Here is a 15,515-nt window from a genome sequence, read left to right on the forward strand (position 1 = left end):
AGATGTTTTTGGGTCGGTTCTGTGGACGTGGCTTAAGTGCTGTGTGGTAATAAAGTTTCAGAGGTGTTTTGCTTTGCAGAAAGCATGGGGTAATGCTAAAATAATGGTGATGGAATTATGATGAGGTAAGAAGACTAGATAGGCTAAGCTTTTGGTCAGATAAGTTATGATGGGCTTTTATCTTGTTTGAAAAGTCAGCCATGATGATACGCTAGATAAAATAAAGAAATAATGACGTGATGCGGCAAGAGATTACCATGCATGCATAGATAAAGATTATGAAATGATGGTGGGACCGAATATCCTTGGCAGGATGCCAAGATTTTTAGTCAAATGGCATCACATGCAAGATTTGGAGATAAAGTGGTAGTACATCAGATTGCTCCAAATGAACACATAGCTCAGTTTGCATGAGATGATCATTTGGGGTTGAGCTTTGAGTTAATTAAATGTGTCATAATGAGATAAAGATTAGTCAAACAACTAAAACATGGGCTTTGGCATGAGTTTGAAATGCAATTGGATTCTACAACAAGTGACAGCCGCCAAAACCAGTGTAGCATCTCTATAAATACAAATCGGCAGGTAATTTAGAAGGTCTCTCCAAATCAACACACAAATTACCCTGCGCAAAACTTCTTAACAACCTTGAGATTTTTATTCTTCTTCCATTTCTTCCGCCAACACATCTTCAGTTTGGATAAAAAACACTGTGAAGGCAACCGACGACATCTTTGGTTTGGATAAACAACACTAGAGCAGTAGAATCAGCCGATCAATGAGCACCTTCAGTTTGGATAAACAACACTGTTTCGAGACCGACTAATTATTTATCCAAGTCTCGGTCAACAAGGATTTTCGAGTCCTTGATGGTAGATGTCATCTTATCAGACTTGTTGGCGAAGTGAGGTGTTACCAGGTTACTACTTTTGGCACATTGAAGGGCGAATTTGATATTGAACTTCACAGAACTAGCAATCTTATTTTCAGGCTCTAGAACCCGAAGGCCGAGACGTGTTCCTTCCTCTACGCAATCATAAGATCAAGAAGTCAACAATACGTTCAACGCTACATCAACACATTTTACTCCCCGGCTGAGCTCAGCTGACGAGTTGGCATGCCCTGCACATAACCGAAAGACGTAATTAGCTAATTAGTTACTCTGCCTGCACAAATAGTTAAAGTAATTTGGAATGTTGGTTTTGAATGATGATTATAATAGACTGATCGATTTTATAAACTAAACTAATTTGATTTGTCTGAAATTAGGATCGATGCGTTTGCTGAATGACAGTGAATCGTGGTTATCATACACACACACACACACTAGCCTTCATGCACGCGCTTACGCGCATGTAGAAGGCATTTTTTGAATCACGATGTGTTACGCGTGATTTACATGTTTTAAATGTATTTATTAATGTAGACGGAAATGAATAATAAATACATTTAATAAAAGTGGTCTTTTAACTAATCAAAGCAATTGAATCCTTATTAATAAAAACGGTATTTCAATTTCCATCTACATTTTATTGAATTTACGTTAAGATTAGAAAAAATAATATTTAATAAACTGATTGTTAGCTCATTGTAGGACTGAGCCCACTCTCTCCCTTAGTGTAGATAACATCGTTTGTTAAAAAAAAAAAAAGATCATTTGACAACTAATTGAATCGCATTATTATGCATGTGCGAGAAACTTTTTTTTTTATAATTGGCATTACGCACCTCTTAAATGTTTAAAAATTGAGAAATAATATTTAATAAACAACCGAGTGCAAAATGTATTTTTTGAATCACAACGCGCTACGCGCGACTTAGACATTTTAAATGTATTTATATGCGTGAATTGCTTCAATATTTTTTTTATTTTGTTATTTTCTTTTTTTTATCACCAGCGTTACACGCCTCTTAAAATTTTTGAACACAACATTCATGATTTTTCTTATTTTTTATTATATTTTTCTTCCCCATCACTTGGGCATCATCAATTTTGTCATTTGTTTATTCTTTTCTCCATTCCCTTTAATTTTTTTTTATTCTTCTCTCTTCTCATTTATATTTATATTATATTTTATGATGACTTAATCACCAACTTATCTTTGCATGATTTGATATATTATTTTCGGTACGTTTTGAATTTTTTTGGTTGAAGGGCAATTTGGTTCAATTATTTTTGTCAAAGGGGGCGACATTAAAATTTTTGTCCCGTGAACCAAAGCCACTGTTCATATCACCATTGGCATATATATCGTTAACTTTTTTAATTATATATTGCTGGCTTCCAATACATTTATATTAGAGAGATTATATTCACACATCCTAAATTACTTCTCTCACATCCTTTTAATTTTTTAATATTTTTCTATTAAATGTTAGTGGTGTGTAGAAAATATTAAAAAATTAAAAAGATGTGAGAGAAGTAATTTAAGGTGTGTGAATATAATCTCTCTTATATTATCTTCCAACGTATTATATAAAGGCCTTGTTTATACTTATCCGTAACTCCAAGCTACTGGTGGGTTAGGCAGATATCTTTTGAGTCACGTTAATTAAATAAGGTGGAGACAAATTTCATTGACTTGATTCTGGAGTCGGTGTGCAAGTTCCACAACGTAGTACTCTTTGTTTTATTATCACTAGCCTTCATGCACGCACGTTATTATTATTAGCCTTCATGCACGCACGTGAGTACTCTTTGTTTTATTATTACTAGCCTTCATGCACTCACGTTATTATTACTAGCCTTCATGCACGCACTCAAGTGCGTGCAAGAAGTATTTTTTAAATCATGGTATGTTATGTGTGATTTATACGCTTTAAATGTATTTATATACGTAAATTGACAAAAGAAAAGTTAAATATTTGAAGTAAATGAATAATTTTAGATCATACTAGAAGAAACCCTTATAAACCAATTAAAGCAGTGAAATTCACATAATAAAATCGATTTTTATAGAATTTACATTAAGAATAGAGAAAATAATATTTAATAAACAATTGATTGAATCACATTATTGCTAGCTCATTGTGAGGCTAAGCCCACCTCCCTTCCCCATATTATAGATAACATCGTTTGTTAAAAAAAATTGATTTGACAACTAATTGAATCACATTATTATGCACGTGTGAGAGACTTTTTTGTAACTCGCACTACGCACCTCTTAAGTGTTTAAAATTTGAGAAATAATATTTAATAAACAACCGAGTGCAAAAGACATTTTTTTAATCACAGTGTGCTACGCACGATTTAGACATTTTAAATGTATTTATATGCATGAATTGCTTCAATATTTTGTGATTTCGTTATTTTCTTTTTTTATCATCGGGGCTATACGCATCTTAAAATGTTTTGAACACAATATTCATGATTTTTCTTATTTTTTATTATATTTTTCTTCCCCATCACGTGGGCACCTATCAACTTTGTCATTTGTTTATTCTTTTCTCTCTTTCTTTTCATTTTTTTATTCTTTTCTCTCCCATTTATATTTATATAATGTTGACCAAATTACCAACTTACTCTTGCATGATTTGATATATTATTTTAGGTAGGTTTTGAATTTTTTTGGCTGACGGGCAGCTTGTTTCAAATATTTTGTCTAAGGGGGGTGACACCAAATTTTTTGTCGGCATCAGGTGATTTCACTGTTGATCGCACTGCTCGCTTTATTATATAGATTAAAGATTTGTTTAATTAGCTAGCTTCTATTGTTTAGTTAATCTGCAGTTGTCCAGACTTTTATTGATGAGAGAGAGATCCACCAAGGCAAAAATACTATAGTTGCAAGATATAGAAGGAAAGTGAATACTTTCTTTTTGTTCATTTTTTCGTCTATGACTTTTAAATTTTTTAATTAGTGCACCTTATTAATCGACTCTGTATGCCTTCATTAATTTATAAATAGATGCTAAAATGACAGATGAATTGGCTTGTAGGTGAAGGATCAAGCCTGCCAACTTGCACTTAGTTATGGATGCTGCTTCGCTGCTGAACATTTCAGCAGCCAGGTCCTGCTTACACCCAATCTCGAGTGATCAAAACTTAGACACATGTTTACCTGGAATTGGGTGTAAGCAGGACCTCCTGCTGAAATGTTCAGCAGCCAAGTCTTATTCCTTAGTTATTGCAGTGATTGCTATATAAATAGTGGAACTCAAGTATCAAGTTTCATCAAGCCTCCCACAACCAATTGTATATCACATGGAAAACTTATTAGACAATTCCAATATGCATAATAAACAAGATGATCACCGGCAGCTTCCTTATGAGATTGTGCAGGAAATTCTACTGCAATTGCCGGTGAAGTCCCTCCTTCGTTTCAGAAGCGTATGCAAGCCATGGCTTGCTCTCATCTCTGACCCAAAATTTGTCAAGTCACACCTCCTTATCCACTCTACCAAACAAGATGTCGATGACCATGATTGTGATCATGATCATGATGCTCATGGCAAAACTACATCTTCAAGCGCGCGACTCATGCTCTCCACTTTGCCCCTCCTTCAGTCCGTCCACGTACATATTCTCAATATCACTACTATTGATGCAACTGCAACGGCAACCTTGCCATCCCCTGGCGACGGTGAAGCAGAACCTATAGCAGAAGCAAAGGCAGACACAGAAACAAAAGAAGAAGCAGCTGGCACAACCAGTGCTAATACTACTACTAAGGTTATGGAGGAGGAGCATGAGTACCCTGTGACAATGAGGCGACCTGTCAAAGACATGAAGATTGTCGGCTCTTGTAACGGCCTGGTGTGTTTGGTGCTTGCCTCGGAATATATGATGATTTATAATCCATCCATCAGGCAAGTTCATGTAGCCCCAAAGCTGATGACAATCTCCGGTAAGGATTACTTCTATGGCTTCGGTTACGATTTGTGCAAGGACGATTATAAAATAGTAAGGGCCACTTCTTCAAGTAAGGCTGGCATTTTCGCCACCCAACTTGACATTTATTCTTTGAAGAACAATACATGGAAAGCCAGAGCCGAAACCCTACCTTTTTACTTTCTGTTCAACGTGGTCGGAACTTTACTCAACGAGGCTCTCCACTGGGCAGTTCGCCGTGGAAAGACTACCGATCAAGCTGCCGCATACGGTGATAATGAGAGGCCTTTCTCAATTGTTTCTTTCGATATAACAGAGGAGACGTACCGGCAAGTTCCCCTACCGGGTGACGGGGACAAAAAATTCTCGTTCTATGGTTTGGGGGTTTTAGGAGGGCGGCTTAGTATGCTCCACAGCCCTCATGGGTCTGATTATCAGGTGTGGCTAATGAATGAGTATGGGTCAAGGCATCTTGGTCTATTTTCACTACCATTCCGCAGAAGATGGATTCTGAATACCTAGGGCTGATTTCACTTCTGAGTATTTTGAACAACGGGGAAATTCTAATCCTCTTGCATCAAAGGAAACTAGTAATTTACAATCCGGCACACAGAAAATTTCGAACCGTATTCTCCGGAGATGTACACTCTTCTCAAGTGGCTTTGAACATGGAGAGCCTTGTTTCACCTGTTAGACGAAGTCAAGCCCACAACGTCATTCCCGTGACTTGAGGAATCTTCATCAGTTCAAACTCTTATCTTTTAGCTGTTCCTAGTTTATAGGATTTTGTTTTTCAAATGATTGTTGTAAGTCAAACTGCGCATGCAATCTTCTGTTATCTGATTGTAATTTTGAAAGCTCTCTCTATCTCGGGTTTTCAAACCCTTTCTGTAATCCTCTAGTTAATATAAATACATGCATCCCATCATTAACTGGGTATGCAATTGAAGAGAAACAACCCGTGACTCTAAGTTTTACATGGTATTGAGCCTTAATGTCTACCAACAACGATCCTTGTTTTTTTTTTTCCTCGCTTCCAATGGCTGAAAAAATGGTGCTTCCCCTCAACCTTCCAATCCTATCCCCCCAAACAATCCCACCCATCCCTTTTCCTCCATGACCACTGTGGTAAACATCAAGCTTGGCAGGACCAACTACCCACTGTGATTGGCCCAAATCTTTCTTATTCTCAAGAGTAAAGATTTAATGGGGTATGTTGATGGCACTCTAGTGTGTCCCCCTAAACATATGCCTATACCTCATTGGTGCAGCAGGATCAAATAATTCTCAATTGGATCAAGGACTCTCTTACTACATCTATTTTGTTTGTTGTGGCCAACAAGAGAAGTGCTCGAGCTCTTGGGAAGCTCTCGAGCAACGTTATGCTTCTTCTTCATAGAATATAATTTTGTTTCTCAGGATTGAATTACTGCAGACAAAGAAGGGTGATCTTTCTGTGGCGGACTACTTGGATCGCATGAGTGCGATTGCTGATACCCTTGCCCTAGCTGGGCAACCGGTGAGTGACGAGGAGTTAGTACAATTGGTGTTGAACAATCTTGGTCCAGCCTTTGAGATCACTGTTAACGTTGCTCAGGCTTGTGATACACCCATCACGTATCCGACTCTTGAGGCGTTATTGCTGACCACTGAACGAAGAATGTTGGAGCATGCTCCTCCTATGGTGGAACAGGCTTCGGTTAATGCCTTTGTTGCTGCAAGAGGACGAGGTGGAGGTCGGGCGCCGTGGTGTTAGGCACGGTTCTTCTCTCTCAAATTGTGGTGCTGGCACGTATCAACGAGGTTCCATATCGTCCAAATATGAATCTTTTGCCCAACAAGTGGGTGTTCAAAATAAAGAGGAATGCATATGGTACTATTGAAAGACATAAAACATGCTTAGTGGCAAATGGTTTTCATCAACAGGCTGGAGTTGATTACATCGAGACCTTTAGTTCTGTTGTCAAACACAGTACCATTTGACTTGTTCTCAATCTTGCAGTCTCTAAAAATTGGCATGTTCGATAGCTTGATGTGTAGAATGTGTTTCTGCACGACTATTAGATGAAGAAGTATGCATGAGACAGCCTGCGGGGTTTGTTGACAAGCAGTTTCCCCACCATGTTTGTAAACTGTAGTGTTCCATTTACGGTTTAAAACAAGCTCCTAGGGTGTGGTTTCATCGTTTTTCAGAATTTTTGCTTCAACTTGGTTTTCACGAATCTACTTGTGATTACAGTTTTTCAAAATAGTCCACGACAAATGGCACACTTGATTACCAAGCTATGGACCTTATTTTGCATGAAGAATTTGGGACTTCTTCACTATTTTTTTGGTGTTGAAGTTAAATATTTTGGGAATTGCATGCATCTCAGTCAGTCCGAATATGCTTTGGACCTACTCACACATACAAAGTTCACTGATGCTAAGCCTATATCAACCCCAGTTTCCTGTGGACAAAAGCTGAGTGCATATGATGGTGAGGCATATGAAAATCCAGCACATTATCGTAGTGTTGTTGGCGCATTGCAGTGTATTACTATTACTTGTCCTGATTTATCCTACGCGGTTAATCAAGTTTGTTAGTTTATGCATGCACCAAAACTTACTCAATGGAAGATAGTGAAACGTATTCTCTGTTACTTGAAAGCCACGCATAATCATGGACTTTTTTACAAACTTGGAAATGCTAGGTTAACTACGTTTTCTGATGCTGATTATGCTGGTAATCCAGATACCAGGCATTCCACGGGTGGTTATTGCATTTATTTGGGTTCCAATCTTTTATCATGGAGTTCAAAGAAACAGAAGACAGTTTCGAGGTCTAGTGCGGAGGCTGAGTACAGATAGTTGGCCTATGCTGCAACCAAGTTATCATGGCTTCAATCACTTTTTAAGGATTTGCATTTGCATCTTAGTCAACCAACGATTTTGTGTGACAATGTCTCTTCCATTGCTCTTGCCTCTAATCCTGTCTTCCATTCGAGCACAAAACACCTTGAGGTTGATTATCATTACGTACGGGAAAAGGTTGTTCATGCTGAATTATTAGTCAATTACATTTGTTCTCAAGATCAGCTAGCTGATTTGTTTACCAAAGGACTGTCTTCGTCTAGATTTAAATTATTAGTGTCCAAGCTTCCAGTTGTTCCCCAACCTGTTAGCTTATCGGGGGGGGGGGGTGTTAGACGAAGTCAAGCCCACAGCGTCATTCCCGCGACTTGAGGAGTCTTCATCAGTTCAAACTCTTATCTTTTAGTTGTTCCTAGTCTATAGGATTTTGTTTTTCAAACGTTTGTTGTAAGTCAAGGTACAGTCTTCTGTTATCTGATTGTATTTTTGAAAGCTCCCTGTATCTCGGGTTTTCGAACCCTTTCTGTAATCTTCATGCATCCCATCATTAACTGGGTATGCAATTGAAGAGAAACAACCTGTGACTCTAAGTTTTACATCACCCACCATGAAATACTCCATGATCAACTAGCTGATCATATTATCACCTACTTAATTAAGGACAATCATCAGTAATCACAAGGATGAAAGAAAGAAGAAGATCAAGCCATTTAATATAATTTGTACCTTCCTCATTATTTCACTTCCAACGTTACCTGGTTTGTATGCTTATGAGTTGAATTTCATTTTAGATAACTTTCATTTAACTCAATGGAGGACTCTTGTAAAATAGAGATTGTCTCTTAAACATCTCCAAAAGCCCAATAGACATCACCTTTCAAGGTGTTACTTTTTAATCATACAATTGCGCTGTATTGTAATTGAAGATGTAAAATAGAGATTGTCTCTTAAACATGTCCAAAAGCCCAATAGACATAACCTTTTAATAGTGTTACTTTTTAATTGTACAATTGCGTTGTATTGTAATTGAAGATGGTTGAAGTTTCATAAAATTAATTGATAATGTAGAGAGTACCTCGTCATTTAGTATTACAATATAGTGATATTCTACTTCATTTGTAAGTTAGAGGTCTTAGGTTTGATTTTTGTCAAAGGCGAATTTGAACCACATTATTGCTAGTCTATGTGAGGCTAAGCCAACCCCCTTCTCCTAGTATAGATAATATCGTTTGTTTAAAAAAAAAAAAATATATATATATATATACACATATATATATACACACACACACACATAGAGAGAGAGAGAGAGAGTACCTCAAATCCTTTTAAGCACGTGCAATAGGTCCATTCTTTTTATATATAGACAGAGAGAGAGAGAGAGCCTCAAATCTTTTTAAGCACATGCAATAGGTCCATTCTTTTTTTCTGTGGAATTCACACTCTCAACACGTTATTCACATGTGATGAAATTTTAAGCCTAATATGTGGACAATACAATTTAAATGACATAGAGGACATATGCTTGTTAGGTTTCACAAATTAATTATATGGTGAAACCTCAACTTTATTTCGTAATAATAAGTTTTCCTGCACATCCAAATTAATTATAAAACGTGGTGTGAATTAAAATGTAGCAACCAAAATATCCCAAGTCGCGTCTGTTAAAGAAAAAGGTAAAGATGTAGGAAAAATCCAAGTCGTTTGTTTAAGCCAATTTGATAACATCCCTTTCTTTTCCTGCATAATACAACGAATTCAATTCAATCCAAGTCGTCTGTTTAAGCCAATTTGATAACATCCCTTTCTTTTCCTACATAATACAACGAATTCAATTCAACTCACATGAAGGTTTCCAACCTTCTTCTCTCCTCTTTCTTCCTGTTTTCAAAATTTGAAGAATATTCTTAGTCAACATATAAAATCAATAATTATCAGAAAATTCAAACAAAATTGAATGGATATAAAAATTTCTATTAAAATAATTAAATAAACTCATGGGCAGTAGTTTAAAAAAGAAGTACAGGCATGGAGTATAACTGTAAAACGGTGAACAAAAGAAAGAATGATGAATGGAAACAACCATTTGAACTGCTTTTGGAAACAAACATAGGAAATAAAATTAAAACTGCTTGTTTAAATGCATAACTACTCAGTTCAGAGATAAATAGCAAGGATGTTCGCACGTTACTGCCAGTTTTAAAGCCGTATAAAACATGTAAAAGAGTTCTAACTATACAAATAGATATATAATGAGGGACAAAATACGTGTCCGAGGGTGGAGTACTATTTACATAGATGTGAAAATTTATGTGCAACCTTATTTACAACGAGGAACCGAATATTCCAAAGGCGGAGTAATATTTACATACATGAGTAACAAAGTAGATGTCTAAGGGTGTGGTTCTGCGTTAGAGCAGTTCCAGCGTGGGAACCCTCCCCCCAGGCAATACACTATGCTATCCACCCAGTGAACAGTAACCACCCTTAATGAACAATAATCGCCTTTTGCATTTTCACCGTTGCACTTCAATAGCCCTGGTAATAGGCAATAAAATAATAATAATTTTTTTCTAGAAGTAAATTCTCTCGCGTTGAAACTGTACCAAAGGACACCCAAATTTCACATATATGTTTTGGAATGAAATCAAGTCGCAAAAGTAAAATCCTATGACATTTTCGAGGCCCTACCCTGTTCGGAAAAATGATGTTTCGCCGAAGCTCTCTCGGCTTGGCAATTTGTGCGCCATAGAGATGAGGGTTGCAAAGAGAGTGCAGAGAAGAGAGTTTCAAAAAACCACAACCTCCAAATTTCTTCTTTTCCATCCATCTATATCTCTGAAAAAACAGAAAAAAAAGAAAAAGAAAAGAAGACAACAGAGATCCATCTCTCGATTGTTCAAAATTTGAATGAAAAAATGGCACAAAGAATGGAGAAGGAAGAGACGCATCGGCAGAAGTGCTTCAACGCCGCATCAGCCACTGCCACAGCCACTTCATCGTCGTCGTCAGCGGCGATTGTTTGAGATAAAATAGAGGAGGATGGAGAAGCAAACAGAGACAAAGAAAGAGGAGATGGAGGGATGCCAACGTCGGTGAGAAGATCAGAAATGGTGGCTTCAAGGCTGGTGGGTGCCTTAATAACGTGGCTGACATCGCCCTGACGTTAGCCCACGTCAGACAGCCTTCGGGCGCTCGGGCCGGCACGAATCCACGGCCTTGGAGCTTGGGTCTGCTCGTGCTCGCTCGCCAGCCAACGCTGGACTTCCTCCCTTGGGCAATCAAGCCCTGTTCCGCAGCCTGTCCCTCGAGCAGTTGCTCCCGCTGGAGTTGCTCTTAGGTAGAACCTTCTTCTTTCTTATTACATGTAAGTTTTCTTTTGCCTGTTACATTACAGATTGGAAAAATGGAAGTTGTTAGTGTAAATAAATGACAGTCTTTTGTCTCTCAAATCCTATGTTTGTACTCCAAAATTATCCACAAAAAAAAAAAAAAAAAAAGTGAAACCTATGTGCATATAATGTTATAAACTCAACAGTTGATATGTTTGTTCACGTAACTTATGGCACTGATTAAAAGTGGTGTACCAACCACAACGACAAAGTAAAGAAACTTAAACAAATGAATAGCATATGTTGTGAAAAGGCTGCAAAACTTGCAATAGTCAATCGAAGGAGTACCATTCAAGATACTCATCTATGGATACCCATTTGTCTAATAAAGCCGGCACAGAACTACAGAAGCCTTTGAATAATTTTCACCAAGCGAAAAGATTTACATTGTTTTCATTAGCTGTTGCTTTTCTTTCTTTTTTTCTTTTTTTATCACGAAGACAACTTTCATTAAAATAAAAAATAATACAAGGCCCAAAAAGAGACGGGTAAACAACTACAAAGAAGGTAAAAGGCCCAAACAAAATAAGAGTAACAACCCAAGATACAACGGGAAGCCCACACAAACTTAGGCCCGATGGCCGCTAAAAACAAACAATAAAAAACCCTAATCTTCAGCAGCAAAGACCACATCGCCGCCGCTGTCACATCCTCATAGAAAGCCAAACTCCGAACCGAGAAAATAGACACCAGATCCAAATCCCCTTACAAACCCCTGCAAAAATATACAAACAAAGTAACATATGGGAAGAATGTGAGTCTAAATGAGTGTGTAACATACCCAACACTAGGCCTCGATGGGATTCGGCATGCCGGTTGGGGAACGGGAAGTGACGGAGGGAAGTGGATCTGATATCCAATTTGTGATCGGAGCCTGCCGATCCGAGCACATGGTGGGATAGGGATGAGGTATCACAGTTGAAAAGGGAGGAAGAGAAATTAAAAGACATAAAGCAGTAAAAGCAGGTGAAAAAACGCCAGATAAGGGGCATGAAGCCCATGATAGTTGAGACTTGGCTCAAGGAAAACTGAGATTAAATTTAGGGAAAAACCGAGAAATAAAAAGGTAGGGAGAAAATTGGAAAAGGTGAAGGAAGAGGAGGAGGGAGGTAGGGAGGGGGAGGAACATAGAAGATGAGAGGGGAGGAAAAAAAAAAAGAGAACCTGAGAAAACTCAGGAGGAAACAAAGAAGAGAGATGAAAAGAAGAAAAGAAGGAAGGATGCCTCCGGCACCCAAGCCAAAGCCTAGGGTCGGTGGTGAAGTTGCTGGGAAATTCTTTCAAAGAGAGAATTTTAGTGAGAAAAAAGAGTAGACTTTTTAGAGGAAGTTGTTGCTTCTATATATGCCGAAACTTAAAAGATGACCAAAACACTAACATAAATTGAAGGTATCGAAGTCAGTGGGATTGAACATTTTGAAGTAATCTCTTGATGAGGCTGCTCTATCTCCATAGACTGAAGTTAGAATGACCAAACTACCCCCAAATCATGTTTGATGAATCTGAATTGAAGCATGCTAAATAATCATTATCCCAACCCACTCGACAGCCCACTCGGGGCCTAAACGCAGCAGCCCAAACCCGTTTGTTTTTGGTGAAGAAGGACCTAAACGTAGAAACCCAATGACAAAACCGTGAATAATTCAAAATCAACTTCTTAATGAATAGTGCAATTTCATCTTCAACTTTAGACTATAGTAATTATCATCTTCTTCTTTAATTTCTTTTTTTCAAATTGGTGTATTCAGTTATGTTTTTCTTAACAATGTTATCGTCATTTTTTCTTTGTTTTTCGATGACCTTTAATCGAATGAAAATTTTATGGGCGTCATCTGGTATTAGATAATTTAGATTATTCGCCACCTTGCACAAACAATGTTGGCAAAACAAAAGATGTAGCAAATTAATTAAAAGAGGTCTTCATCATTCATCAGGACATGGATATGTAACCCTGTGCTGACACCAGCGCTGACAAAATCATATGTGAGTAAGCACTGAGCCTATTACCATCACTTTACCATTTTATATATAAATCTCATATCCTCTCCCAGTATATGTATCTAAATTTCTCATCTTCAATTAATATTTCTGGTTTTTCTCTGATTTTAGGAGACTGAGAGGTAGAGAGAGAGAGAGGTGAAAGAAGTTAATTAATTAGTAAATTAAGGAATGGCAGGAAATTATGGTAATGATCGTGAACGTGAAGAGGAGGAAGTGATCAGGAACCAGCAAGTGCTGGCCAGAGATTACATTAGTGCGATCCCCAAGGAGTCGGACATGTACTTGAACACAAGCAACATTAAACTCAAGGTGCCTGCAGCAGATGAATATGCTGGCGCCATTTTGGTGAAGAATCTCTATTTGTCCTGTGATCCCTACATGCGAGGCGTTAAGCACAGGGATGCCTCTACTGGTGCCCAGGATCGCATTGTTTTCTTTGCCACCGACCAAGTGAGTAATCACGTTACTTGCTTAATTTTTGAATAAACTATATTATCTATACTAAGAAGGAGAGGATCAGCTTAGCGTCACAACGGATTAACAATAATGTAATTCGAATTTGTTTTTGGCGAGAATCGAACCTAAGACCTCTCACTTATAAATGAAGAGGAATATCACTAGATCGTAATACTAAGTGATCATTATTCACTTAATTAAACATTGCTTTTCTTTTTCTTATTACGGAACTAATTAATATTCCTTTAAACGTTCTACCAGCCAATCGTTGGATATGGAGTTTGTAAAGTTGTAGATTCTAAGCATCCTGACTTCAAGGCAGGTGATTTAGTTTGGGGCATCACAAAATGGGAGGAGTACACTCTCATCACTACCACTGAAAGTTTCTTCAAAATCCACCACACCGATGTGCCCCTTTCCTACTACACTGGAATTCTCGGTACGTGTACATGTAATTCACTCATTCAGTTTTATAGTACTTGTAACTCTACTAATGACGCCGTTATATAGGTATGCCTGGCATGACTGCTTATGCTGGTTTCTACGAAGTTTGTAAACCTAAGAAAGGAGAAAAAGTGTACATCTCATCCGCGTTTGGAGCTGTTGGTCAGATCGTCGGCCAATTTGCCAAACTCATGGGTTGTAATGTTGTTGGAAGTGCTGGAAGTCAAGAAAAGGTGCCGACCCTAATCTAATCCACTTAGTTATTTAATCACAACCTAAATCTTTTGAATACGCGCTTGCGTAATTTTTTAATTTATTTGAGCTGCATATATATATATATATATATATATCGTTACTAATTACATTCTGTACTTGTGCGTATTATTCTCCAATATTTAGGTTGATATGTTGAAAAAGAAGTTTGGATTTGATGAGGCTTTCAATTATAAGGAAGAGCCTGACTTGAATGCGGCTTTGAAAAGGTTGGTTTTTACAATAGACAATGACACATAAATAATTAAGGACTGCACTCATCATGCACGTATTAAACTAATTACAGAAGTTAATTATTGACTAATTAGTCAATTATTCATGTGTGGTAGGTATTTCCCAGAAGGCATTGACATTTACTGGGAGAACGTTGGGGGCAAAATGCTCGATGCAGTGCTCATGAACATGAGACTTCATGGCCGCATTGCCGTGTGCGGGATGATTTCACAGTACAATTTCGAGGAGCACGTAGGAGTCCACAATTTAATGCATCTGATTTACAAGCGCGTTCGTATGGAAGGTTTTTCTGTGTTTGATTACTACCACTTGTATCCCAAGTTCTTGGATCTTGTGGTGCCCTACATCCGAGAAAACAAGATCACTTGTGTGGAAGACATGACTCAAGGCCTTGAGAATGGTCCTGCATCGCTCGTTGGCCTTTTCTCTGGCCGTAATGCCGGAAAAGGAGTTGTTCTTGTTGCTCGCGACTAATCTCTATTTAGTTCCTAATTCTAATTTTTCCACGAGTTGTGTCATTGTTCGTAAATTTGGTTCAATTTCAATCAGCTGTTTGTTGTATTTACTCGATTTTGATTAATGAGTGTTGATGTTTCCTGCTTAATGGGAAATAAAAAGTGTCATTGTGTTTGTTGGTAATCGTACTTGTGCAACTTTGAACACCTTTTACTTTCCATATAGTTTATTTTTAAGGGAAAATTATAGGAATGATTTCTCAACTTTAACTCAATTAGAGCGATGATCCCTCAACTTTATTTCCGTGATTATTAATTCCTCAACTTGTCAAAATGTGTAACTATAGTCGTTTCCATCCACTCCGTCAATATTTCCGTTAAACCCAGTTACATGTGTGGCACGTGTAAGGGCAAATAAGGAAACATAGGGTTGAAGTCGATGGAATGGAGCAAAGGGGGCTGGAGGTTACGAAGAAAAACATCCCCAATTGAAACTTCTTCCATGCCAAATCTCATGTACTAGTGCAGTAAAGCCTTCTCCTCTTCCACACTACATCGTCCATACCCTCTTCGAATCCA

General features: G+C 37.8%; 1 protein-coding gene and 1 pseudogene across 1 annotated transcript; both read left to right on the forward strand.

Moving 5' to 3' along the window:
• The first annotated feature begins 3,385 nt into the window (after positions 1-3,385).
• LOC103956079 lies at positions 3,386-5,782 on the forward strand (annotated as a pseudogene).
• Positions 5,783-13,129: 7,347 nt separating this feature from the next.
• Positions 13,130-15,120, forward strand: LOC103956036 (2-alkenal reductase (NADP(+)-dependent)). Its single transcript, XM_009367967.3, has 5 exons — positions 13,130-13,524; positions 13,792-13,969; positions 14,041-14,207; positions 14,374-14,456; positions 14,577-15,120. Exons 1-5 carry the CDS (start codon positions 13,243-13,245, stop codon positions 14,953-14,955), a joined length of 1,089 nt encoding a protein of 362 aa, XP_009366242.1. The 5' UTR covers positions 13,130-13,242; the 3' UTR covers positions 14,956-15,120.
• Positions 15,121-15,515: the final 395 nt, after the last annotated feature.

The sequence above is a fragment of a genome, unplaced genomic scaffold (assembly GCF_019419815.1).
Source record: "Pyrus x bretschneideri cultivar Hongxiangsu unplaced genomic scaffold, Pyrus_bretschneideri_v1 Contig44, whole genome shotgun sequence".
NCBI lineage: Eukaryota > Viridiplantae > Streptophyta > Magnoliopsida > Rosales > Rosaceae > Pyrus > Pyrus x bretschneideri.